This window comes from Nestor notabilis, unplaced genomic scaffold (assembly GCF_000696875.1).
Source record: "Nestor notabilis isolate BGI_N333 unplaced genomic scaffold, ASM69687v1 scaffold2218, whole genome shotgun sequence".
In the NCBI taxonomy this organism is placed as follows: Eukaryota; Metazoa; Chordata; class Aves; order Psittaciformes; family Psittacidae; genus Nestor; species Nestor notabilis.
In genome coordinates, this window is record NW_009938551.1 from 73,542 (window position 1) to 99,164 (window position 25,623).

The 25,623-nt window shown below is 41.2% G+C and overlaps 1 protein-coding gene across 1 annotated transcript in view; it reads left to right on the forward strand.

Annotated features, from left to right (window-relative positions):
• UNC13B (unc-13 homolog B (C. elegans)) overlaps positions 1–25,623 on the forward strand; it is a gene marked incomplete at its 5' end in the record, with an annotated part of 146,943 nt that overhangs the window by 63,275 nt on the left and 58,045 nt on the right. The window contains 9 exons of the mRNA XM_010019365.1: positions 1,363–1,441; positions 2,200–2,205; positions 3,175–3,249; positions 3,754–3,973; positions 12,360–12,587; positions 12,881–13,022; positions 22,281–22,450; positions 23,333–23,448; positions 25,272–25,435. Of these exons, the coding sequence (XP_010017667.1) occupies positions 1,363–1,441; positions 2,200–2,205; positions 3,175–3,249; positions 3,754–3,973; positions 12,360–12,587; positions 12,881–13,022; positions 22,281–22,450; positions 23,333–23,448; positions 25,272–25,435 (1,200 nt within the window). The remainder of the gene's footprint in view (positions 1–1,362; positions 1,442–2,199; positions 2,206–3,174; positions 3,250–3,753; positions 3,974–12,359; positions 12,588–12,880; positions 13,023–22,280; positions 22,451–23,332; positions 23,449–25,271; positions 25,436–25,623) is intronic.

Here is a 25,623-nt window from a genome sequence, read left to right on the forward strand (position 1 = left end):
ATTCTTAGTGTTAGCAAGGCATGAAAGCAATGTGGAGATGGGAGGTTGATCTGGGGGAGGTTACAACTGCACACAAGAAGAAAAGTTTTCCCATTGAAAACAATTGGCCATTGGAATAGTTTCCCTAGGGAAGTGGTGGATTCCCCAACATTAAAGACTTTTGAGGTTTGGCTGGGACATCTAGTCTTGGTCATGTTTTGCATGTAAACATTGGACAAGATGCTCCTTGAGGTCCCTTCCAACCTGGTGTTCTATGATTTACTGGAGGTCTTCGAGCTGAAGTAACAGATCTTCTTCAAGCATAAGCTTAAATCCTTGTGGTGTTAGCAGTGAATGGCAGGATCTAGATACAGTTATCTAGGTTGATCATGTCAGAAGGTTATAGTGTTTTATTTTAGCAGGTTCTGAGTGTTGCTGAGATAATACCCTTTTGCTCCACCACCACATCCACCAGCAAATGACAGCTTTTTTGTGAAGGAGTCTGCATTGGCTTAAGCACTGCAATTGGTCCCTTTTATAGAAATAAAAATAATCTCCTTTATCCTTAGATGTGAGGCTTTTCCTAATAATTGTATGGACCTCGAAGGCCAGGATTAAGCCTAGAATGTTCTAGCCTAGAGTTAAATGATAGATAGCAACATCCTTCCACTCTGGGCTGATCACTTTGGCATGCTCCCTTCCCAACCACCAATAACAGGCAGGAACATCTGGACTGTGGTGTGTGAAGAAGATGATAAACAATAGTTTTTAGCATTAACTTTACACTTTCTTAAGTGTTATCTTCTGGTTTATTTTACTTACTCCAGTAAAGCATGTCCTTCCTCAGCCTAGAACCCTAAATTAATTGAATGGAAAGAAAGGGGATGGAGAAAGACTGGAGACAGGGTGTTTTCAAATTGCCAACATCTGTCCTGCCATGGCACTCAATGCCAGTAGTAAACTATAAACTGAGCTCTCCCTAAGAAACAAAACATTCTTTTGAAAGCAGAGGTGTGCAGCTCAGTTACCACAGACTAAGCTGCATGTGAATTGCTGCCAGGGAGCTCTGGTTCTGCCATTAGGTAAGTATTTTTGCCAGATCTGTAACTCTGAAGAACTGGTGGTCTGCAAGCACATGCCCGGCCTACTCTGACCTAGCTCAGACCTCAGAAGTGAAAATAGGAAAACAAGTTTTTTCAGGTGTGTTAACAACTTTGGTTTATTTTCAAATTGCATTTGCAGTGAACTGATTCTTCCCGTTCTCATTGCCTATGATATTATCAAGGAGACTGATGTTTTTGAGGAAACTCTTTTGTCATCTCTTTACTGTCTCTCACTACTGGTGAGAATTTTAATCTTTTTTTCCTTCTCCTGAATTTCCAGGCCTGCAGGTGGTCTCTATGGCATCGATAGCATGCCTGATCTGCGCAAAAAAAAGCCAATTCCACTTGTCAGTGATCTGGTAAGATATTTGTTTTTCTTTAGCCACACAACCAATTTCAACATATGGTAACATTCATTGTCATTTAAGAAGCTGAAGGTTTCCTGTTTTGTTCAACTAATTCTTACACTAAAGACTTAGAACTTGGTCTTGGAAAGAACTCAGAACAAGCTACGGTTTTGTAGACAGTTTCATTCATTTGGCAGAATTAAGATATTTTTCATGTTCTTTTTATTCTGCACAGAATATTTGATTATTTTTAGGGCTGTGTTATTTTAAAATGTTTTCCTAAAAATCACATACTTTAGTGAAATTTCTAATGTCCATGTGAGGTTTGTCAACTTACCAGAAGGTTGGAATTTCAGAGGATAGATAAACGACCATATGTGCTTGAATTTTTAAAGCTATTTGCAGTATTGCCAGTAAGCTTCTGCACTGAGGAAGCAAAAGAACCAAGCGAGTAATGAGGACAAGTTTCATATGCTTATGCGATGCGGTGAAATAAGGCTTCTGTGGGACAAATGGTTTTCTGTTGGCTGTGTTCAGTACACGTAGCAACACGTAGCAATTTCATACGTGAGAGAAATGCTGTAACAGCTCAAAGACCAAAGTTTCTATATCTTGTAATTCATGTGAAAAGGTGCATGCAGTTCTTTCTGCCAGCTTACGCATGGGAAAATGAATACATGTCTTACCAACTGGTTGTATCTTAAGTCTTTGCAATAATGGCATTAACTTGTGTTACTTCCTTTGTATGCTTTCATTCTCTCTCTCCACAGGCCATGGTAAGTGGAGCTAAAAACTATCCACCAAGTCTTCACCAGAACAAAAATCGTTTTACCTTATTTTCCCTGCATTTCTTTGCTTTTTATTTTGTACCTGCAGTATTGCAGTGCATGTATATCTTAGCACTCTGTTCTGCCCATCACTGATCAAATGAACTTTTGCTGTCTGTCTTCGAACAGCGTAAAGCAGAGCATAAACAAAGGTTTCTGATAGGGTTAGATGATTTCAAAGCAGACGTTACTAGCTTGAATTTCCTTCTCTGCCTTCATCAAACCAGAATGGCTTGCTGAAGAAATTGTTTATATGCCAGTGTGAGGTGCTTTGAGGGCACTTCCCTGTGCTGTCCACGGCTGCAGAACTTCATGGTGGCATGATGTGAAAGAGGCAGTTTTGAGGGGAAAATGCTGTTCATTGTGTTCAGTGATGGCCAATGAATGTGATACACCAGCACATTCAAAACCTGTGCTCCCAACACACTCTGTTCTGTTGTTACCCTGTATATTTGTAACCCTTTCACTGTCATGTTTGGGAGTGTTGTGTGTGCTGTAAAACTGATGAAATAGTCTCCTTTTGGATATAAATGAAGTTAGATATAGAAGAGGGAGCACCATGCAGTGACCTTAGTCAGTAACAGAACTACCACTGCTACCAGAACATAGAAGTGGAGATATGAACCCAGGTTTCATTAACTGTTCTTAACAGAGAAAAACAAAATTCTACCTGAGTGTGAATGATGTTGTTGGCAACTGTTGGTGGTTGTGGGCAGGTGGAAGCAAGTTGGAGACCTTTCAGAGTATGCGCTCGACTCTTCCAAGATGTGAGCTGTCATTTAAGAAACCATCTTAAATGTGATAGACTAATGGTTTGGTGTCTGGTGTGACAGAGTCCCTTTGGTCATGTCCCTGGGCATGTATTGCCAGTGCACTTCTGAATACCAGTGGTGAATAACGAACTTTCTTCCTTCTTAGTCACTGGTTCAGTCCCGGAAAGCTGGAATTACCTCAGCAATGGCCACTAGAACATCTCTCAAAGACGAAGAGCTGGTAAGTGGGAGAATTGCTTGGCTCCTGTTAACTTTTAGTAAGCAAATTGAGGGAATGTGGCACTCTGGGATGCAGAGCCAGCTTCATAGGTGTCTAAAAATATAGATGCAAAGCTTCTTGTATCATTTGTTTAAAGAAACCAAACATTGTAAAAAATAACATTTACTGTCTCAGTATGATCCTGAAAAATGTAAACTTACTATTTCCTTCTGCAGTATCTACCATGGAGGACAGTGAGTGAAACTTACTTTATGCAAAATATTCCTTATCCACAAACATTAATTCTTCTCTTCTATTTCCTCCACTTTTTTAAATACCTGGAGGAACATTTTTGGAAGGGTGTCCTCTGCTGCTGCTTGTAAAAGTTTGATAAATTTGGCTTTCTCAAGTGTGTAGATTTATTGCACTGCTCATGACTTTCCCTTTGTAACTCCTGCGTTAACCAGCACAAATAGGTTCAGTAGCATTCCTGGATGGTGTTTTATGTGTGCCCTTGCCTTTCAGAAATCTCATGTCTATAAGAAGACCTTGCAAGCCTTAATTTACCCCATCTCTTGTACAACCCCGCACAACTTTGAAGTGTGGACAGCCACAACACCTACCTACTGCTATGAATGTGAGGGGCTGCTGTGGGGTATTGCACGGCAGGGAATGCGCTGCGGAGAATGTGGAGTCAAGTGCCATGAGAAGTGCCAAGACTTGCTCAATGCTGACTGCTTACAGAGTGAGTAGTGTCCAGTGGAGCGCGGCTGTTCCAAAAGTGGGACCAGAGCATAAGTGATCCCTCAGTGATAAGAGAAGCTGCATTTGTTCAAATGACTGTGTATTTTCTCAAAAGATGTCATTGGGTTAAACCTACCCCCACTGCCCTGTGGACACAGGCAGCTCCACTGATGGAGAAGAACTTCTTTACAACATCATGCTTGGTGTGCTTTAAAAGAAGGTTTAATTTCTTGACTTTTCACTCTCTCTTTGTTTTAAGCCATATAACTTTTAATCTCTCTGTGTCAGCTCAAGTGGTGTGTTTGCTAACATAACCTGCCTGGAAGAGAGGCAGTGAGTGAACAGGGTACTAGGCTGGATACTTTGACTTCTGTTCTGTCCCTCCTGCCCTGGTATCCTGGTCAGGTTGCTTGTTTCAGCCATGCATCTATTACACTGTTCTAAGCTCTGAAGAGCAGCACTGGTTTCCTGGTTAGGGGATAGAGTCCATGGACTTAGCTTGGATTCTCTGTAGCAAATGCAGGTTGGGAAGGCTTTTTTTTTTTTTTTAACAGCAAGGTCTCATGGCTGAATCACTTTATAGACCTGGGTCTGAGTCAGCAGAGGTGCTGGGACAGATAGGAAGGTGTTGTTTGAGCATATGGACAGTATTTTATCTTTATACTAGATTTTCTGTTTATTTCATTGGGTTTTTTTTCCTGCAGTGTTCAACACTTAAACCCTTTCTTTACGGAAGAGCTCTTCAAAGAGCTGGAACTTTGCAGAATGAATGAGACCTTACACAAACAATGGAGAAATTTAAAAGGAATTTGATTAAAGAAAAAAAAAAGAGGGAAAAATTATTAATTTAGGCATCTGGTTGGCCCAGTTACTTTTATTTTCTTGAGAAAAGTTTCTTAATTTGGTCTCAAATTCATGTTCTTGCTTGAGAGCAAAATATCTCAGTCTAAATGGAATATAAATTTCTGCCATATGTGTTAAATCTTGAGTAGGAATGTGGGGCTGTTTCTGTTCACTATGGATTTTCTTAGCATTATAGCTTGATGGACTATGCCTAAGAAATCAGAAAAGTTTGTGAAGTACAAACAGATTTATTGCAAATCTATGTCAGCAATTACGGGAATATAAACAGTCAGATCCTGTATCTGCCTCAGGCTGTAGCTGTTCAGGAAAACCAGGCTGGATGATCCAGCAAGGGGATACCTGTGTTTTTTTCTTATGGCTTATCTTAAAATCCCAAATGGGCATTTTTATGCTTGTATTTTTGATATGAACAGAGTTTTAAATCAGTCATAGTTAGGGGCTATTTGCAGTGGCTTACTTGTCAGACACAACTGATACTGGTGAAAAATCTCTGTTCCTCAGTTGCTCAGTGTTTCTGGATTTGTCTTTGAGGGTTCCAAGGTGATCTTTACAGTTTATAGCATTCAGGCAATTGCATCATTGACACTTTTGCTTTGTTGCAACCTTTTTATGAGTAAGCAAAGGGCTGCTGTGTTGCATTTGGTTCAGAAGGTTGTAGTTAAGTCATAACTCATTTTTTTGACACAATTTGATGAAGAGGATCAGTTAGTTAGGCTGAGGATAACTTTATTTGTTTCTGGATTTTACCAGAACCCTCTGCTAACTGGTGATTTTCAGTATTTGAGATGAAAAACTGTTGACATGTACATCCAGGCATGCATGTCCATGCTGTTACAATACTGAAATGGAGTTGTGTTATCTCAGTATGGGGAAAATCCTATGGAGAGCAGAGGAATATTTGGTTTGCACCAGCAGCAGCAGTGAGGAAACAGCCACCAAGCTGTTGCACAGAGCAGAGGTCATGAAGTTGAAAACAATAGAAGAAAAACTGAATTTAAGAAGTAGCTAATGACTAAGAGAAACTATATTCCTGCAGAGGACAACTGTGGTGATCCATGTTCAAGAAGGGAGATGTCAGATGTGGATGGGTACTGGAGAAAGTTCAATGGTAACGGGAAAAATATGAGAATGTCTTGAGAGAGGATAGTATGAGTTTTGTTAATCTTCCAAAAGAGAGGCTTGGCAACATGGAACAGAAGGACAGGAATGATGCTGCTTCAGAAAAATACAAACAGAAAATAGTCCTATCAGGTCTGTCCCAGTAGAGTATTTCTAAAGGGATATTGTGGAGCCCAAGGCCAAGGTGTAAGATGTGTGTGTGTAGCTCATATGACTCTGGCGTATACTGGCTTACAGCTATCCATGGCCTAAAGTCTTTCTGAGCAGTAGTTCCTATGTTGAACAGCTGGCAGTGATGGCTCTGTGAATTGGTTTAATCCTTGTTTGAACCTGTTTATGCCTGAACCATGTTGGGAAAGAGAGAGGTGAGCAGCAGGGAGGAAAATGGTATGTTTGAGCTTACTGTTTACAGAAGAAAAAAGTGGAATAAATTTGCTGTAAAAAATTAAAGGTGAAAGTAGAAGACAACTTCAGTGATGGGAACAGAGAGTTTCTGGAACAGCCTGTGAAGAATAACCATGGGGGCAGGTTTTCTAGTCTCTGGTTGGAATTACATAAACTTATGCAATGGGCTGTGGGATGTGATGATGGCAGAAGTAGGCACTTTTCTATGGAACAGAAGTAACAACTGGAAATTACTCTATTTCTCTATATAGTAAAGTATTAGATAAGAACTTGGGTTTTGATTCATGGGATTGCAGATGTTTGCTTTGCACATTCCCTTTCAAAATGAAAACACAAGATACTTCAGTGTCCAGAGTTAGAGAAATGGAGAGGAAACAACTGAGAGTACACTGGGCTCAAAATTTGTGAAGCATGCAAAAACCAAACAAAAACCGAACAAAAACTTTACTTACTGTGTTATTTTAAACTGCCCACCATCAGAACAGGGAAGATACAGGGGCTGTGAGCCAGGGGTCTGTGGGGTACCTAAAGTAAGTGTGGTGGGTATCATTATCTGGGGTAGAGATGTCGAGGTAACTGAAGGTGGTAGCTGGGTAATCAAAAGACAGAGAGAGCAGAGGAAAGATAGTGCTGGGAAATTAAGATGATGGTGGAGCCAATATGTGGATGTATTTCTGGGCTGGAAAAACATGTTATTGATACTAGAAATCTGTTAAAAGGGATTTTCAGGCAACTGTGTTCTTTGCGTTGGCATGCTCATGCTAAAATCCTTCTAACCAGGCCAGAAGAAAATGGAAAAACTAATTTAATTTTTATATGTTTTGAGGACATAGGCTGTACTTGAGGAATGAGAAACAGGGTTTCTGGGGAACAAGCAACAGTTTAGACATCCAATAAATTCAGTATACTGAACTCAGCAGGGATTTTTTCCTAACAGAAGCTTTATTGTTGCTGTCAGTAAGAAAAAACCACACAACATTCTCAGGACATCTTCACTTAGGTCTATTTAAGGCTTCCACAAAATACTACATTGGAATAAAAGGAATTTTCAGGCTGTTAACAAATACATCTATTGATTAGACCTTGATGCCCCAGGATATGTCTTCACTTCAGTCTGCGTAAATCTTCTAGAATACCTTACATTGGAGTAAATGAATTTTCAGGCTGCTCACAAATAAAGGACTGCTGTCGTAACGCCTTAAAATGTTGGGCAGGCACCTGGGATTTTGTTCATTGTAATCAGAATGTGCTGTTTATCCATCTTCTATCCTTCAGTGCCTTTTCTGAGAGAGATAAAAGTATCTCTTTTCCAAATTCTGTTACAAGTATGTCTCGTTGTTTCTTATGAGGGTGTTTTTCTTAACCTCTACATTTTGAAGAGACTGGGTATCTGATACAGTCAACAAATGTATGGGACTTCAGTGATGAAACACTCAAATTCAGCGATGCTTTGTTGCAATTTTGAATCAAAATCCATTTGCAGACTGATTCAGCAATTCCATGAATTGGCAGTGCTTGACGTGCAGTAAACTGGAATCTGCTGTGGCGTGTGTACTGCAGCCATCTGGTTTATGGCTCTGTGGGTACAAGGTTGTTTCTTTGAGGATGTTTTTTTAATGTAGGTACTTAGAAGACACTAATCTGATGATGGGATACTCACCTTTTTAGCCGCCTGCTATTCCTGGAAGTACTCAAAGCCTCTGCTGCGTGGGTGCACTTCCGTTCTTGCTTGGTTGAAACTGGATGGTGGGATGGTCTTTAAAGTCCAGCACACAAAGCTGTTGAAAAAAGAGAGCTCTTATCCCTTGCCCTGAGCACTGGTGTAGTACTAACTAAAATACAATGGGTTGGCAATGGTCATGTCAAAGGAAGAGTAAAGCAGAAGATGGGTGTGTTGGATACCAAAGAACAGATGTAGAAAAATAAGCAGAATTATGAAGAAGGTAGAAGGGAAGGACATTATGCTAGCATGATCATAGTAAAAGGGGCCTGTACAGTTCTGGGCCAGCATTTGAAAAGATGCAGTAATTCACTTCTGCATGTGTTTCTTGGTTTCTTTTTGTAGTGCTGCTAATCTAGTCTCTGGTAGATTACAGTTAAACCTGAGAAAAGAAACTGCCCTGGGATATCAGAGTCTGGTCCTCCAGACATCTTAACAATGAGGAAATGAGATCTCAAGCTTTAAACTACTGTTGAACAGGAAATCTGTGTTGTGAGTGTGATTAGCCATATATCTTTCTTACTGCTTCTTTATGCAGTGCTGGAGCAACAAACCTTGTAGCATTTCACACGAGTTATTAGGGCTGCATTACTGAATGTCCTGCTTTCAGTACTGTCTTGGCTCCTGTAGTCTTGGTACACCTCTGAAGTTGTTCAGTGCTTTTTGGCTCAAGTCTGGAAGTCAGGTATGTTTGTTGCTTTTTGGGTAAGAAACTTGTGTGTGTGGTACTCTGAATTCAAAGACTGCAATCCAGGGACTGGCTCAATGAGTGGACTGTTATTAAGACCAAATAAGCCACTCTTGTGATAATCATCTTGGCTTCTGTGTTGAGTGATGATGAGGCACCATGGTGATGAACACTTGTTTGCTCCCAGAATCCTATGCAGGAAAATATTTGCACAGAAGGAGGAAGGATACCTTTATTTGAAACTTGAATATCTATTTTAAGTTTCAGGAATATATAATTTCTAAGCATTATCCGCCTACTGAACAGCTGCCTTCTATCCTGCCAGTGTTGCTTTCTTGACTTTTTCCTGTTAAAGCACAGGATACCAGCGTTGGTAGTTTACTAATAGCTATATCAATACAATTCCCAATATAGACATGTTTGCTTTCTGTTTCCAGTCGTATATTGACTTATAATTCAGGCTTAGGGAAGAGAGAAGGAAAGCTCAGTACCATTTGTATGATGCTGTACACAGTACCTCTATGTTCCCATGCCTTTGTATTGCCATTTACAGGACTACAAGAAAATCTGATACGCTGTCCAAACTGCTCTTTTTGTGGTGGGATTAATAGGATCCAAGTCCAGTGGCAGGAAAAGCACCCTCTGCCATCCATTATAGTGATGTACTTTGGGTTTATATCACATACATCATAGGTATTTAGTCTCCCAGTGGATGTTTTGGAATCTCTGGAGGTTTTGTACCAACAAGCAGGTGTTAAAATTAAGAAAGAGGGTGTTATTGATGCATAGAGTTTCTCTGTTCTTTATTAGTCTGTATTGCTAATTAAGGTGTCTGTCTGATTCTGGCTCTTCCACTTCAGTTCAGGTGCAACTCTGCAAGGAGAGAGACCTTCCCCAGGGAAGGAATAATGGAGCCTTCTTATCTGTGCAAGTTGTCTGGGCAAAGTGGGGGAGAAGGATGGATGGAGGTGGGGGATTTCCTCTGAAAGTCAGAAGACAGAGCCAAACCTTAGAGATGAAGAAAAAGAAGGAATAAAGCTGAAGATAAAGAAAGGAATCTCTTGGGGTCTATGTGACATGGCTCACACATCCTGCAACCTCTCATGCTGGGAACTGCTGCTAGCCTTGCAGGGTGGTGGTGGGGATGTTAAATATGGTTTTAACTAGAATTCCTCCATTTGCCCAAGTTTGTGTTCTAAAGCATCATTTGATGCTTCTGGAATGCATGCATTAAGGCAGTAATGCAGACCATGTTATCCCAGAATTGTGATAACTCTTGTTCCGTCTCAGTGATGAGCAATGAAACATTTATATTTGCAAGCTGCTTGTCTAGTAAGTTATTTAGAAAATGGTGCTGAAGTAGAGCACTCTACTCATGAATAAAAACCATAAGCTCTTAATGTTTGAATTTCGGCATGTTGTTAATTTCCTTAGAGTCAGAAAGGTCGGGGCAGAGTTGGTGTATTTGGATCATGACAGATTTCAGAATTCAAGCAAGGAAAGGCACATTATTCAGCTTAGCCTTTCCTGATTTCCCAACAATTTTCTGTAGTTCCGCGTGTAATTCAGAGTCCACCTCCATCCCTAGAAGACCTAGTTCTGTTAAAGCTGAATAGCACTTCTTATCTAAAGTTCAAAGTATAGCCTCTGGCATCATTTCAGTTTCCTATTTCTTTAATAAATGTTGGGTCTACAGCTGGATGATTGCCTGATATGAGACATTACTTTGGGTGGTGCTAGTTCTTCATCGCCGTTGAGTAGAGACAGCAGGGACACTGTAATTAATTCCCATATTTTTGTTTCATCTTAAGCCAACAATAGGCAACTCTGGGGCAGATACATTTTATTGTACTAAATGAAATGCTGAACATCAAGCCTTTAGAATAAAAGTAAAATGAAAAAAATAATCAGGTAATGTGAAGTTACGGCTTGTTTTATACCCAGGTCTTTAATAGCATGCCTGGGTATGCAGTGTCCTTAATGAACTTCTGTAACTTCAGCGGTCACAGCCTGTTCCAAACTGTGGCATTTTTTTCCTTTTGGTTTGGATGGTGAAAGTTATAATTGAGTTTTGTTTCTTTATTGAAGTGAGTTTAGTAACGGTGAAAGGTGTTAAATTGAAGGCCCTAGAAATGAATGTCTTCAGGCACCATTAGTCACTGGGCACCCTGTTGAGCCTGCTAACAAGGTCCTGCTGCTGGGGGTACTTTATCTGTGTTCATAGACCTTTATTCATATTTGGTCACTACCTGCTGAAATTGTTTCATATGCAAAACTTACATTAGAAGTGCTGCAGATAGTGTATTTGCCCATTTCTTCCAGAAGAAAACAGCTTTATATATCTTAGTGATTGATGCCTCTCTTTGTACACACTTGCACGTGCTTCAGTACATATTTTTAAGGTGATCTAATATTTGCTGAACATCTGGATGGAGATAATTTTTCTAGGAAAAAGCTTACTTTAATTAAATTATCCCAGAGAAGAAAAAACAAGCAAAAGCATATGAAACTAAACAGAAATATTATGATCAAATGTGTTCACGGAACACTTATACTAGTTTAACTAATCTGATTTAAGGTCATAGCTTGAATTGCTGCAGACTGCATGTAGAAAAACTGTGTGCAATCTTGAGTTCCTGCTTTTCATTTCACACCCAGGTTTGTCTGCCCTGTTAGCTCATGTCAGTGCTTTCATTAGCTGTCAGTGGCTGAATTCGGACAGCAAACATGGCTGTATGAATTGAGTAGGGAGTAACTGATTGGAGGAGCATTCATACATCCTACCTATATGAACTTTATGAGATGTATGCTAGTGACCAGAGGCTTCCCTCTTTCCGTATACAGTTGACTACCCACACAGTACAGACCCTATGCTTTGTTCTTCTGTTTCCAGCTGGATGCTGTACTAGTGCTTGTGATGACCAAAGTTTTTAGCTATTGAATTTGCAACCTTATATTTATTTGTTACAGCTATTATGTCTCTGGCTTGGTGACTGATCCAAACAGGGTGGTTCCAGGCAGAATTGGACATAGATTGTGCAGTGACTCTCTGCTGAATGGGGAGTCATGTGGCACACATCAGTAGGAAACGCCGACCGTGTTGGCCCATCTGAACTTCTGCTCTTCCATGGTGCTGGGATGCAGTAGACAAGCTCATAGCTGCTATTTGTACTGAAGGTCCAGTGTCTTCTTCTTAGCACTTGCCAAGCAGGGATTGTTTTATTCAAAGCAAGGTGATAAGAAGAGGAAGCATGCTGATGTCTGCTGCTTAAGAAAGAACCTAATTTCTGGGTCTTCCTCATTAATACCCTTAATGCAAGGGTATTAAACTCAGGCCTGTTGTCAGGAGAGGAACCTGGTCCCAGGTTATAGAAGGATCTGGGCACTTCCCTTCCGTTATACCCTCCCAGCACAGAGTGGTGCAGATTCTCTTCTGTGTATATTGGAATGGGGAGGTTCTAACTGCAAAAGTCAACAGCAAGAGCCATCATGAGGAGGGTAACTCATGGCCTTGATCTTCCATCCATATTCAGTGAAACATGACTTGGTGTTTGTCTTTCTGGTGAGTGTTGCATGCTTTCTGGTACACAGGAGCAGCAGAGAAGAGCTCAAAGCATGGAGCTGAAGACCGAACCCAGAATTTCATTATGGCAATGAAGGATCGCATGAAAATCCGGGAGCGGAACAAGCCAGAGATCTTTGACTTGATTAGAGATGTGTTCTGTGAGAGCAAATTGACACATGCTCAGCAGATGAAGACAGTGAAGCAGAGTGTGCTTGATGGCACCTCAAAATGGTCAGCCAAGATCACAATCACAGGTGAGTGATGGATGCGTGGGTTCTCTTGGCCTTGCTTGGGAGCCACAAATAGGAGACAGTTGGTGTGAACCTAGAGAAAACAGAAAGAAAGGGCTTTTCTGACCTGTGTCTGTTTCTGCTTCATGTATGGTAGCAGGTGAAGATACTCCTCACCCAGACACTGTAGTGCACCATGAGCTGCGGATCATCAGAAAAGCTCTCATAAATTATATTCCTGTTCCACTGGTGCTGTTTCATGTGTGGACACGTTGTCTTGTTTCATGGTGGTGATAACACTTGTTTTTTCCTTCCAGTGCTGTGTGCTCAGGGTCTGCAGGCCAAAGACAAGACTGGGTCCAGTGATCCGTATGTAACCGTTCAAGTGGGTAAAACAAAGAAGAGGACAAAAACAATTTTTGGGAATCTGAACCCTGTATGGGAAGAGAAGTTTTACTTGTAAGTGCTCTTACAATGACTCTCAGCCCCATTTTGCCTGTTTGTACGATCTATGTCTTCTCTGTCAGTGTGTGTTCCTACATCATCTGTAATGTATAATGGTTTTTATTTCATTGTGTGTGTGCGACTGGAGGGTTGATGTCTTTAACAATGTATGTAGTGCACACCTGTCCATCTCATCTGTCTTCTGTATTTATAAATTGTTTGCTCTGTGAACAGTTTTATATTGATGTTTCTAGAGAAAGCTAAAGAGAAAGGGAAGTCTTAAACTCAGGGACTTTTGTGTGTGGCAAATAGACATACTTTCAAAATTCTTTGTAATATAAAGGACTAAAGTTTGTATAAAAGACTAAGTAAACTTCCCATAACTTACTTCTGTGATTTGCTATTGGTGTTTGAGGTTAAAGATAGTTAGTTGTCTGATACTGGCTGTGACACTACCAGTCTCCCCTTTCAGCTCTGGAAAATCAATGTAGCAGTAAGTCAAGGGATTATCTGCTTTCAAGATGAGCAATGCATCCATGTCTGAATTGAAAGCAAAGGCTGGAGGCACAATTCTTTATGTATCAACTGCTCTCAGAATGCTGAAGAATGTATTATTCTATCCTGCTTTTATTGAATAAGTAAACAATACCCTCAATTTATCATTGAACGTGTTACAAAGCAAAATGGAGACATCAAATCCAGCAAGCATTTTCTAAAGAGTCTGGATGATCTCATTTAACCTCAAACATCTTTATTTCCTTTAACATGTAAGCTCTTACCTTGTATCTTCTCTCTTTTTCCTTTTTTTAATTCCTAAGCTGCTTGGGGGGAGCTGTCTGTGCAAACTGAAATTTGTTTGTGTTTTAAAATGGGGCTTACATCACCCCAGCTTTGTCTTTACAATGTACAGTAAAAACAAAATTATTTTTAAAGTAGTTTTGAACTACTCGTTAACGTCAGAAAAATCTTGGTGCTATTTTGAGTGAGTAAGCCCTTGACTTTATTCTTAGTTTAATCCAAGGTAACATTACTGCTTGGTAAGTAGTAAGTATGCTTAGGTGCCATTTGGATAACTCCAGTCACAATAGCAGTAAGTCTAAGTGGGAGCCTTAAGGACCTTGATTTGCCATGCCAAGTAGTTACCATGGTATTTGCAGTGTGTTCCCTTCTAATTTTAGGAGCTTCAACAAATACTGTGTTTAAAGATAGATAGCACAATGTGATAAATGTCACAGTTTTAACGGTGGCACAGTTTAGATCTTATCGCCATGTCTGTGATTCAGCAGATAATATGCTATTGGGCATTAAGAGTTGATGCGAGTTGATGCTACTTTCTTTCTTGCCTGTGTCTAGGTGGTTGCTTTAATTGCCTCGGAATAGCAGGGGACGATGAAGGAAGCAAGCACAGTGTGCAGATTGATGGCAGGATTGATTCCATTCAGTACTGGAGTCAGTCTGTTGTTTCGTTACTTGATGTCAAAGCTCACCGTATGCTGGATGAGGAAAATCATTTAGATGTGTATGCAGCACTGGTTTTTCACACGCCCATCTTCCTTTTATACATTTATGGCTCTTTTTTCAGCCTACAACTCCTAAAATTTCTGAAATTTTCTAGCCCATAATTATATGGAAATCACATATGCAGGTCCCAAAATACCCATTACATACTAAGCTTTTTTTAGAAGAGATTGTCAGGACAATCAAGAGATTGTCAAATTTAAAGGGAGATGTGTGTGTGTTGGATTCTTAGAAAGAAGTTAATTTGTTATAGTGAGAGAAATGTGTGCTGGTAGTTACTGAAAGCCTACCTTGCGGTAGACTTGTGAAAGGCCTGGTGTTCAAAATGCTTAAATATTTCAATGGGTACAAGATATGTGGATACAGAGAGGTCAGGTCAGTAACTAATGTGTGTGTTAGCAATTGCTGTTCTTTTTCTGTTTGGCTTGGTGGAGAGACTTGTTTGTAGCTGGTGCTCATTAGGTGCCCAGTGTCCTTTATACAATCACTATTTCAGTGTCTTTTCAAAGGTTGGATATAGAGCCAGAAATCTGTGTGCATCCATCATTATAATTATAGCATTATTACCGTAATCCATGGCATGAATTGAGGCAGACTGTGCACAGCTGAGTGATATAATTCTCTCTACAGACTCAGTAAAGTTTATTAAAAGCAGCTTAAATAAGGTTTAAAGTTTCTGAGGCTGCAGTAGCCTATTCCAAATATTTTCTCTGTGCTTATTCACAATGATGGATGTTAAAGTGTATTAACTTAAATACTTCTCCTTAAATATGACTTAGTTCCTTTTCTACATGTTTTCAGAAAAAAATGTTTTGTTGGCTTGACCCAATTTGGCAGTCCACATTTAGAACCGTGTTTTAGAAAAGGCAAGGTTGAAAACACTTTGGATTTCCATTATAAGTGCTAGTTAGGTCATTACTAGCCTGTGTAACTGTAGGCATCTGCTTAGATTAATGACTGGTTCTTGGATCATATTCACGTTGTTTGGGCAAGTAGTTTGCAGGTCCTGTTCCTTTCTGAAAATTATCTCTTTATGTATTTACATCTTTAGCTGTAGGAAATACATTGTTGTGGAGAGACTTTTGTATCTTTCCTTGGAGTTTGAAGACTTAGGAAAATATAAAGGGTTGGTCTTTCTGCTCAGTTCAGATCTTTCAGTTCAAAGTCTTGCAGGCTTGATGCAGAGACTGCATGTGTGATGCTTGGCAGGATGAGGCTTGATGAGGGACTCCAGGCATTGATGGAAGAGATGTTCTATCAGCATGCAGTAACAAAGCCCTGCTTCCCTTTGCTTTACATGTCATTCTCGTTCTGCAGTAATCCCTGATCCCTTTCCTGTTGTTATGATGAGCAGACTTACAGGTAGCCTCCTTCACTTGCCATGTACAAGTGCCCCTCAGTTCTCTTCCCTTGCCTTTAACTCTGGTGGGACAGAAGGCAGCATGCGTCCTGCCTGCAGTTGGTTCTGAGCTGTCTGCATCGTTTGGTACATGAGAATCAGGTGGCTGCAGGCTTTCCAGGGATGGCAGCTGGTATGGGATTCTCTTCTCACAAAACTTGTTGGAACATAGAAGCTTTCATAACAAGTCTGCAGAACTCCATTTCCTTAGGAAACAGCCCAGTAATTCTAGAGGAAAGGTATTTTTTGCACTGTTCAGTGCAATTAGAACAGGACATTCCCCATTTAGACATGTTTTAGACTGTCAGTAGAAATTACAGGCTTCCTAGAATCTTTTGTGAAGGCTGAAGCTGAGCATCCATTGGGTTACAATAGCAGACAGTTTAGGGAGAATAAACTTGACTGCAGGACAGAGTCTTCATTTTAAAGAGCTCCTTTAAAGGGCTTGTTTGGAGGCTGCTAATCTGTACCTTGTATTCAGTAAGTGCCCCGGCCTTTAATGACTGTGAACAGTAGCAGTTACTGGATTCAAACAGGACATTGCTGTTTTTCTTGGCCTAGGTGCAGAATGACTCGTTCATTTTACAGTAATATCTCTTTGAAGTTGTATGATCTGAGTACAGCTGTGTCTGAAGCTTTGAATGGTGGGTGTGAAATCACTGCCTGGAACAGATTACATCAACACTGAACAGTTTGCAAGAGACATGTTTATTCTCTGTGACTGCAGAAGAGTAACTGAGTTAAAATAAATGTGGTGCCTCCTGCTAACAGATAATCAGTTTTACTAGGACATGCAGAGACCCACATGATATGCATTCCTGTTAATCCTTTGGGAATGATGTTATTGCGCAGCTAACCACTGGCTTGTCACTCAGAAGCTTCTGTTCAGTTCCTCGGTTTTCCTTTCAGCTGTTGTCAAGCTTGGCATCTTTCAGTTATCTCTGTGGTTATATATGTCTGTTCTAGAGCTGTATTTTATACTTCTCCTTCTGGGAGCACTGTGTTTATAAATGCCACAGTAACTGTCTCCTCTGCTTCCCTTCACTGCATGGCAGGAACCATTCAGTTTGTCTTGCTTCCTTTCTTCTTCAGGTACTGAGGATTCTGAAACTGGCACTGATAAAATCCCAGTTGTTCTCCTGCTCAGCTACCAGTGTGAAACTTAAATTTGCATTCAGAGTTGATGCCTTGTGGCAAGCACCTGTTGGGAAGCTGGGTTAATGTAGCTAAGGATGTAACGCTCAGAATCACTTTATCTATTCTTTGTAGTTAGGAGAGCCGCACCATTAATTTGTCAGCTGGTGTTGTAGCATTGGGTTACAGCAAAATGATTGTACTTGTTCCCCTAAGAAAAGAGCTTCATGCTTGTTAGAACAGAAAACTCATTTCTTTGTTCTTAGACAGCAACACCTGTATCTCAGGGCATATGTCTAAGCTACTAAGGATTTTAGCTTTGTTCTCTTATCACTCTGATTTTGCCTTCGGTGTTTTCCCCACTGTCCTTTTTTCTCTCTAATAGAAGAATCTTGGTATTGTTTAAAAATTAACCTGTCTTGAGAAGTTTCCTGCCTTCCACTCCCACTGAGGTTGCCAACAACAGAGCTGCCAGTTGGAGCCTTCATCTGAACCACATCCAAATCCTCCTGCTCTTTCAGCCAGGCCATTTCCCATAGGCAACTTTTTTTCTGCTCCCTCTGTCTGTTGTTATAACTCTTTACTAAGCTTTCTCATAGTGGTTCCTACAATTACATCTTTTTCTCATTTTTCAGAAAATAACTTTTTCTTTTTTTTTTTGAAGCTTTGCTCCTCAGAAGGAAGAATTTCCTCTTCTGTGCATTTTCCCACCTTCTGCACTCTCACCCATTATTTCTTCAAGCAGCCCTGCACTTTCTTTCTCTACCACTGCACGAAACGTCCCCTGCGCTGGACTGTGAAGTTTACAGGCCCTTCTTGAGAGCTGCATCTGCCGTGGTGCAGAAGGGAAACAGCTCAAAGAATATGGCCATATAGATACTCACTAGACTCTTTGAACCATAAATACTTGTTGTTGTATCAAAACACAGCAAAACTACTTAATTTTCAGCTTGACTGACCTACTTTTAAATCTGCAAAATATTGTTGCTTCCTCTGGTCCCTAACTTCCATTGTTTGTTCTTGTTACATGTACTTACTGCTTTTTGTTTTTATTAGCATGTCCACTATACAAGCCAGGGGCTGTCTTCCACTTTGGGAGCTGTCAAACACAGTGGACTCCTGGCTGCGTACAGGGCCTCTGGGTTCTGCTGCTCTTCAGGTAGAAAACAGAAGAAAACAACATAATTTAAGGAAACATCTTTATATAAAATGGCCATACGTATTAGGAAGAAGTTCTTCACTCTGAGGGTGATGGGACACTGGCATAGGTTGCCCAGAGAAGCTGTGGCTGCCTCATCCCTGGCAGTGTTCAAGGCCATGTTGGACACAGGGGCTTGGAGCAACCTGGTCTAGTGAAAGGTGTCCCTGCCCATGTCCCTGCACAGGTTGGAACTGGATGAGCTTTAAGGCCCCTCCTAACACATTCTATGACTCTGTGTTGGCATTCCACCTGTCTAGGCTGCACACTGTGTTTTAGAGATGCACAGTCTAGGTCTCAGTGCAGCATTAATGGAATGAAGCTGAGGGCTTGGGGGTCCTGCAGGGTCAACCTGTTGATAACACTTTTGTTGAGATAAGAAATTGATTGGGAAGAAATGTCCATGTGGATGTCATACAAATGGACTTTAACCCTTACAGTTATTTAGCAGACTGTCTTCATGAGTGTAGGTTCACAAATGTGAACTAACGGTGACAAAAAATTACAGGTTTTCAGTTTGGCACTCTCCATTCTTTAAACTTGTGATCTTTACTGCCAGTAAAGATCATTTTGTGAACTGTTGGACACATGGTTTTATAGTATACCTTTACAAAGGTTCTGCTGTGAGAGATACAAACTTCACCACAACTTAACAAGGCTTATGTCTTTGGCTTCAGTATTCCTGTGGAGGTTAAGTAACAATGCTGCAAATGTTGTTAGCACAAGCAGCAAATTATTAGCAGATTCAGCAGAAATGTCTTTTTATTTACAGATGGGGAGAGGTCTCGGAAGTAAGAATTGCTTTCTACAGTCCTTTTGGTGGAAGTTGGAGCTAGATTAGAAGGGTAAACTTGCTAACTTCATTGTGGGAGGCACTATAGTGTAAATTCAGCAGTTGCTTGTTCTGTTTAGCCACCAATATACCAATTAGCATGTGTGTGGGTATGCTGCTGTGTGAGCAGACCAGAATTAACTACAGCTTCGTGTGCTCGCGTGCTTCCCCTCAGCCCATTTGATAACTGGGCATGGGAAGAGGGCAGAGTATTGACAGTGCAGGGGATGTGTGTGGGGAGCTGGTGGTTTGAGGTTGGGTGAGGCCATAGGGGAGCGTGGCAGAAGAGGTGGAGGTAGAGTAGCATAGAGAGCAAGTCAGCAGAACCAGGCTCAGGTGCTTCCACTGCTCCTGCAACCCCTGGCTTCAGGCAAAAAAACTTAATGAAAAAAAGCCCCTCCACAATTCATTTAATTTTAAGTTTTCTTAAAGATATGGTGTGCCATTTCTTGAAGTTGTTACTTTATTTGGTAGCTTGAAGTGCAGAAGTAAGTTCCTTATAAAAATGGCACCAATGCAGACATCAGGACAATATGGATATAAAAGATTTATACAATTTCTGAGCTCTATGCAAAGGGAACCTGGTTTCCAGTCTCTTGCACTCTGAAATGAGCCTGAAAGCTTTTGATATTTTCTTCCTTACAATGGGGTCACAGAGTGATTCTTCTCTGTGCATCCTCTTGGGAAAGCTGTGGGAGCTCAGCTGTGGGACACTGGACAGATGTATGTGCGCACACAGTGACATCAAGCTTCTCAGAAATGTAGCAAGAAGTGGGGCAGTCATCTTTAGAAATGTTCCAGCTCTTGTATTAATGAAGGGGAAAGTTTCTAGCAGCAGAGCTTGTTAGCCACAGTCTATCAGAGTCGTGATGCTGTTACAGATTGGAAGCTATTTCCCATTACTTAGCCTGCAATCACTCATCAAGCCCAAGTTCTCTAGTATTGATGGTTCTGGTTTGGAGTGCTCTCTGGAACGTGAACTGGTGTTGACACAACTGTCTTGCTTCAACAGAAGGACTGTGTTTTCTACAGACTTAGGTGGTGATGTTATGGGTAAGCCACCAGCTTTCAGCTGCTGCGAGCCCGTGATAAGACTCACTGTCTGGCATGGGAATAGCATTAAGAATATGAATTGAGCAGTATCTTAAAAAAACAAAGGTGTGTTAGAATATAAGGTTCGGTTGCTTAGCAAATGCTACTGGAAAGTTTCCTGTAGCACTTAACAGTGAGTTATGCTGCTGTAGCCAAATGAGCGATGACAGCCAGCACTCCAGGAGCCTGGTATCATGCATATGATACTGGATAAGGTAGATTTAGGTCTAAACAGTGAATGTTTTCCTAAAGGAAAGAGGCATTTTCTATCCATGGTGGCAGAGAAACAATATCAAACCAGTCCTAACAAAGAACATGTGTGCCAGAGGTGAGGTCTGAGGAAATTGGGTGTTTTGTAAATGGCATGTGTGCCAATCTGTGTTCTTAGGCACCCATGCACTTCTGAACAGTGAGCCTCTGAGGTACTGACACGATGTACATTAGTGCACCATGTCAGGAACAGAGGATTTCTTTTACGTGCTTATGCTGTGTTGCTGGTAGACATGGCATTGTGCTCAGATATATTAGAGAACTACAAAAAGCAGCAGTCCAAGTGTTCCCTGCTAGTAAACACTTTCTGCATGGTTTTGTTAAAGGAAGATATCCTTGAAGTAGAGGAGGAGGAAGGGGAGAATAAAGACAGGAGAGAAGCATTGAACCTTCGTTCTTCTGATCTCTATTTAGAGTTTTGATTGTACAGCAAAGGCAGGGAGCAGCGGTGCTTTCTGCCCATGATTGGAGTTGCATGGAATTACCTCTAACTTTCTTTGATTAATTCCCAGCTATTCTTCTCAACTGGAAAATTTGATATTAGCTGCATGGATGTCTGTTAAGCAGTCCTGAATCACAATAATGGCAGTAGGAGCCCAAATTATTTCTAGGTAGAGATCATGCAAATACCAGTCGCTGCCACATCTTACTGACCAGACTTAGCAAATCTCTTCTGACCCATTTCTTCCTTCTCCCTGTTGCTTAGCAACAGATGCAGCATGTTAATGTTAAAAAGGCTGGAAAACAGGCCTTCAGCACAAGTTGCCTCTTTTCATAGGTTTTATTTCCTCGAGGGCAGACATTTGTAGTGGCTCTGAGCATTCAGATTGCTTTATTGTATTCATGCTCTGTAAATGAGCAGAATTCTTATAATAAGGTTCTTCTACCCACTTCTGACATGTGGAAGCCTGTTTGGTTCTACAGAAGGTATCTAACTCCTAAAAAGAGGGGGAAAGCTGCAGATTCTGCCTGTGCATTGAGCTGATTCAGCAAGCAGTTAAACTGCTTTTTTTAAAATGGAAATGTCTTTACTGATCTGCCCAGAGCACAGATCAGTCTGAGCTGTGAATAGTAACCAGAATCAATTCTAGTAATTAAATACCAACTTTGTAACTACTGTATCTCACCCTTTCCGCCCAGGCACAGCCAGTGTTTATATCATCTGATCATAATGTATTGTACATTGATACACTACTGCTTATGACTATCTTGAAGTAAGAGAGCTAACTCCACTTGAGCTATTTATCTGTTATTAGAAAACAGCAAGAAGGGTGTTTGTCATAGGCCTTGGCCGTACTACACTAGGTACTGCACATCCATAAACACAAGTAGCCTTTAATACCTACAGCTGAACAGATCATTGATGAGGAGAGCTACCATAAATCAGTGAGATGCTCGTCATCATTTTTGGGGTGTGTATGCTGAGTTTACTATCCTAGCTATCACTAGGCTTTTGTGGGCTTCACACCAAAAGCAGCAACAGTGAAGAGAATTCCCAAGTTCAGGGAGCTGCTGCTGAGAGTGAAGATGAGCAAAAGAGTCACATACGCTTAGCAAGTCTGAAGTCGGTGGTTGCAGTCAGTGCAGGGCGCTTCTTCAGCCTGCATCTGAAGTACAGTGTCTATGTCACAAGAGCATTCAGAGTGCACCTAAATGTTGTTGTGTAGTTCCTACCAGATGTTCCATTTTTAAATTAATAGGCATGGGTTTCATTTTGTTTATGCATCCCTCTGCTGTTGGGCAGGTGGGTCAAGTGGAATGTGATGCACGTAGCATAAAAATATTGGCTGAGTTATGTGCTCTTCAACATGATGTTTGTCTTGTTTGCAGTGAGTGCCATAATTCTTCTGACCGGATCAAGGTGCGAGTATGGGATGAAGATGACGACATCAAGTCTCGTGTCAAGCAGAGATTGAAGCGCGAGTCAGATGACTTCCTGGGGCAGACAATCATTGAAGTCCGTACTCTTAGTGGAGAAATGGATGTGTGGTACAACCTTGGTAAGCAGGGCTTTGGGGATGAAAACTTGTCACGTGTTAGTTTGGGAATGTTTGAGAGCACGTGGGTGCATATAGACAGTTTGCAGAAAGGAAAAAAATGCTCACATGGTTTCAAGGGGCATATGATAGTGTTGCAGAGCAGCTGCAAGGCTTTGGTCTCAGTTAAAGTGAGGAGTGTAACATGTCAGAAGGGGAATGTTTTTTCCCTGTCAGGAAAGTACAGTGGGTAAACTGCTTAGAGCAGGACTGGATTCCACCTGTGCTGGACGTATGTTTCCTGTCCTGTGACTGGTTTTGTGCCAACACAATCGTTTTAATAGTCTGTAAGACCTGCAAGTGGACTGCACTGGGCTGGGAAGTTGTTGAGACCTTTCTCAGTGACCAAAAGAGAACACTGTAGAAAGTACTGGCAAGTAACCAGATGGTGCTGAATTGACAGGTATAGTAATAATCCTAGGAGGTCCAAAATCTTCAGAGGCACAACCAGCAGTTCCCAGGAGCTAAGGACTGTGGTGAAGTAAGGAATAAATTCCACATCAGTCAGCCCTGTTCTCAGAAAAGGGATCTGTCCTTGGTGGTTCTAGTTCAGCTGACTGAATCCAAGACCCTACAGCACATTTGCTGTCAGAAAGGCTCTCTCACAACTAGAAATGTACATAGTTCTAGCGAGGTGTGTCATACTGAGGGTGTAACACGGCAGTTGTTTTGCTGATGACTACTTAACAGCCAATGTTAGAAAAAGTCAGAAAGTTTTCTCCATGGTGACTCTGATCACAAGCTCAGCCTGAGCTTCCAGCAGTTTTTTTCCAGTGTTGTCACCCCAAGATGTCTCTGCTCTAGACATGAACAATGCATGTAATCACTGACGATTTTTTCTTTTAGAAAAGCGAACAGATAAGTCTGCAGTGTCTGGGGCTATTCGCTTACAAATCAGTGTGGAGATCAAAGGCGAGGAGAAGGTGGCTCCATATCATATTCAGTACACTTGCCTTCATGAGGTAAGAAGTGGGTTCAGCTCAGTCATTGCCATGTTCCTTCTGTCTCTTGAAGAAGCAATGTTCTGACCTTTCCTTCCTTGAAATGTTTCTCCTTGCACTAGATGAGCTTTCTTTTCCCTGCTGTGCAGGCCTACTAAGCTGAATCATCAGACCTCCATTTGTCAGGGAGGCAGAGAAGGCTTTAGGCTTTCTCCTCCACACCAGGGGCTGACTGTCTCACTCTGTCCCATTGTCACAGCTGTGTTGCTGTGTGGCAGAGATCTGGCATTGGTCCACAAGTTTAACATGGAGAAACCTCCGAATTTTCTTGAATGATGTTTTCAGCATGTACTGTACCTATTTATGACTTTCTTTATAAGTAAATTCTGATCTAGGGAGGGCTTTGGCTCTTGCTGTTGAGTGATGTGGATACTGGTGTTACAAATTCTTCTGTGCTGCTGCACTGGTGTGTAGCTGTGAACAACTGTTGGGGAATAGAAGATAAGCTGTGGTTACTGACTACTGATCTGTCTTGGGTGGACTGAGTGGGCAGGCAGTGCTGCACAAGATGGGAGAGATCCAAAGATGATTTGTGAGAAGGACTAAAGGGAAAAACCTGTCTCAGGGTGCCCAGTCTCTCTGTCAAAGAGAAGGCAGGTAGCAGGGTCTGTCTCTTCAGTGCATGAATAAGGAAGAATAGTCAGATCCCCTTTCACCTGACATAAAAGAGTATCATGAGGTCCAGTGAGGTTTAAGCAAATTCAGATTAGAAAAGAAGGACAGATGTATCGCAAAGTTCAGCTACAGAACAACATATTTATCCAGTTGATGGGCTAGATGAGCCCTTTGGTGTCCTCTGGGCTTACCAGAGAACAGACAGATAGGAAGCTTAGAAAAACATCAGTAGGCTTCTTTTCATAGGCTGTGTTGTGTCCTTCAATACATATTTATTGTTTATCAGTTCAGTGATGGCTTCTGCTTGGTAAGCCAGTTCGATTTCTTCCTTCTGAACATGCATAATTGCTTGCTACCCTTTTTTGCAAATAGGTTGCATTTTCAGTATCACTTTATTTCATTTGTGTATCATAATATGAAGATGATTTACAGGTAGAATAATCAGGAAAAATAGTGTAAAGCAGAGTCATCTAGCTCCTAATAAGATTGTTGGATTTTTGCGTTCCTTACTACAGGGAGCCTGCTGTCTGAAAGGCTGATGAATCTGAGAGACATGCATACTCTGCACAGCAGTGATAGCTGAAAGTCTTTGCAGTATTAGATAAAATGAAGGGTTATGTTGAATAATAATGCAAGTGTCTAGTTTGTAGGGGTGATCTTAAGGATGTCCTTTAAAAAAAAAAAAAAATTTGTTTGGACTGTTTTGTGAAATAATAGTTACAAAGCCAATATAGAACTGTTACGTCAGCTAGTTTAAATAACTCATCCATGTTAAGGCGTTTCATTCTGAGGACAGAAGTGTGTAGGTTTCAGGAAACTAGTCTGTGGTTTTACTGTGTTGAAGCACCTCCTCTGCATAGTTCGCATGCATCATTCATGCATTGTCACATGCACCTCCTCTGCATCGTTCACATGCATCGTTCATGCATTGTCACATGCACCTCCTCTGCATCATTCACAATGTCTGCTGGTTAAAATCGTAGGTACACATGCAAAATAGTCAGCTGGGAGAAGTCAAGAAGAAAAGAAATACATATTGGGTAGGGGGGGAAGACAGAGGTGGGAGAGCAAAGAAATTTGTGTTAGTGACGTCTTCTGAGCAGTTCCAAACTCTTCATGAAACTTGAAGGCTTCAGCATATGTGATTTCAATCGTGTTTTGTGTTTCAGAACCTCTTTCACCATCTCACAGATGTGCAAGGGAATGGGGTGGTGAAGATCCCTGATGCCAAAGGAGATGATGCCTGGAAGGTGTATTTTGATGAGACAGCTCAAGAGATCGTGGATGAATTCGCAATGCGTTACGGCATTGAGTCAATATACCAGGCCATGACGTAAGAAGTATTTCATGTGGTCTTTAGGGCGGGTAATCAGTGTAACTGTTTGATGTGACTATTAATATTTAGAGGAAGAAATGTGTTGGTAATGGAAGGCTTGTCAGTGACAGCTGCTTTTTATGGGGCTTACTGTGCGCAGGGAGAGACTGCCTGTTTCTGAATCACTGGTTTCCTCAAAGCCTAGA